Source organism: Malurus melanocephalus, unplaced genomic scaffold (genome assembly GCF_030028575.1).
Source record: "Malurus melanocephalus ecotype Western Australia unplaced genomic scaffold, MMel_1.1 scaffold_120, whole genome shotgun sequence".
NCBI lineage: Eukaryota > Metazoa > Chordata > Aves > Passeriformes > Maluridae > Malurus > Malurus melanocephalus.
This window is the reverse complement of record NW_026623352.1, coordinates 1852581-1854636: the sequence shown is the minus strand read 5'-3', so window position 1 is coordinate 1854636 and position 2056 is coordinate 1852581. Positions and strand designations below refer to the sequence as shown.

General features: G+C 50.0%; 1 protein-coding gene across 2 annotated transcripts in view; it reads left to right on the top strand.

Moving 5' to 3' along the window:
• Positions 1-1549, top strand: part of LOC130575914 (pre-mRNA 3'-end-processing factor FIP1-like) — a 23624-nt gene extending 22075 nt beyond the window's left edge. For both annotated transcript variants that reach the window (XM_057370152.1, XM_057370153.1), the window contains exon 16: positions 243-1549. In XM_057370152.1, the coding sequence (XP_057226135.1) occupies positions 243-375 (133 nt within the window). In that variant the 3' untranslated portion in view covers positions 376-1549. The remainder of the gene's footprint in view (positions 1-242) is intronic.
• The last annotated feature ends 507 nt before the right edge of the window (positions 1550-2056 follow it).

The window sequence follows — 2056 nt, the reverse complement described above, 5'->3', positions numbered from 1 at the left end:
ACAGTGTGTGACAGTGACAGTGTGACAATGGCAGTGTGGCTGTGCTGATGCAGGGGGTGCTGTTTGCCAGCCCTTTCTGGAGCAGGCACACGCAGGATCAGATCATCCCAAAAGCCCACGGTGCCCTCGGCCCTGCTGAGGTGGCTCCTGGGGGTGGGGTCAAAGCCCTGTGCCCATCAGCGGGTCCCTGCTGTGGCAGGGCTGTGCCCGATGTCACTTTGTCCCCTCTGCTCTCCGCTCAGGAAGCAGCACGAGAGCGAGGAGGGGGAGAGCCACCGGCGCCACAAGCACAAAAAGAACAAGCGGAGCAAGGAGGAGAAGGAGGCCAGCGAGGAYGGAGCTGCAGAGGGTGAGGAGCAGGACACCAAGGAGTGAGCCAGGCCCACCACCAGCCCTCGGCAGCACCTCGCTCCTGTGGAACCAGCATGGCATCGGTGATGTTTTGGTTGGGGGGGGTGATTTTTTTTTTTATTATTTTTTACAAGGGAAGAGGCCGACTGGGCRAGCCGCGGCACATCCAGCAGTGCTTCAGGAGCTGAGGCTGCACGTGCCCTTAAACTTCCTTTTTTTTTTTTTTTTTGTTGGTTTGTTTTTGATACAAGACAATACAGCAGTACTAGTTACAAAGCACTGAGCTACTTCACTCATCCATATCCCTGGGGAGAACTTTGGTGTATCAGATCCTATGGTTTCTGATGGAAGATGGCTTCAGCTGAAACTAATGCAATTAGGTCATAGTTCTTGGTTCTTCTCTGTCATCATCATTCCTTTTCTGAAAACTAGGACAGTAAGTGCAACTTGAACTTTATTGTCCAAAGAACAGTGTGACTTAGATCCTGGGAGCCAGCTTAGAGTCTGGTGGCAAGTAGTGAAAAGTCTCATCCCAGAATAAATTTCTTTATAGCTACAAAAACAGCTTCTGTTCTGTCCTGGGCATGTCAGGAGGAGCTGCAGGATCTGCTCTAGGTGGGCACAGGGGCCTGCCTGGATGGGACAGCTTCCAGACTCTGCTGAGGGTGTTCACACWGCGTGTGCAGAGACTCCAAAACTGGCTTTTTTTATCCATTGCAAAGGTAGTTCTGTCATGTTGCACCTCTACGTGGGGAATCAATGAAGATCCATAGTAAGAGCATGAATTTCTCTTTAATTACTTTTGACTTAACTATTTTATTTCCTTTTTTTTTTTTTACTAAGAGTTGACTGAATAATCTAGAGTGCAGTAGAGACCACCAAGTCCCAGTTAGCAGTTTGCCCTCRTGGGGTTGGCGTTTCTATTTGGGTATCACCAACACTCCTGTCCAATGCATTCCTTTCCCTTAGATCCCAAAATAAATTTAGTCGAATTCCAAAGTTTCTTTGGACTTGGTATTGGTTGGGGAAGGGGCAACATGTTTCTGGGTGGGAAGAACAGGGGAAATCATTGGTCTGTCTGGTCCTTTGGATCCTGCCCTTCTGTTTGTGAGTCCACAAATGTCTCATTTTCCTTTGACTTGTTATTTAAAACTGTCTGAAATATTTGTCCTAAAATAATATGGTTCTGAAATGTTCTGTATTTTTTGGTATTGTACTCTTGGAAGTCTGAGTGTGCTGGGAAGTGTCCAACCTGTGCCAGGAGAGCCTTTTGGTTAAACGTTGTGACACTGCAGTGATGGGTTTGGAGCTGCAGAGCCCAGGGAGGACAACTGGGACTTGTGCTGGGTTTTGGTGTTCGTGGAGCTTTTTAAATGTGCTTTGAGCTGCTGGGAAATGTGTGTGCACTGAGCCAGGGTTGGTTGGGATCTGCTTGCAGGGTGTTCCTCCCTCTGCAGCCACAGTGGAGCCCAGAYTGAGGAATATGGCATCACTCACTGCCCCCCTCACAGCACTGCCAGCTCCTGGCACTGGCTGTGGAGCAAGGGAATCCTCCTGGCAGCTTCTGCTCAGGGCAGGGGGTCAGCTGGGAGTGCCCACAAGCTTTCAGGAGCTTGGGGTGAACTTGCTTCTGCCCAGGAGGAATCCAAACCAGACTGGTGAGGAGGATTCAGGAGTGCTGGGTCTGTGCTCCCTGGCACYGCAC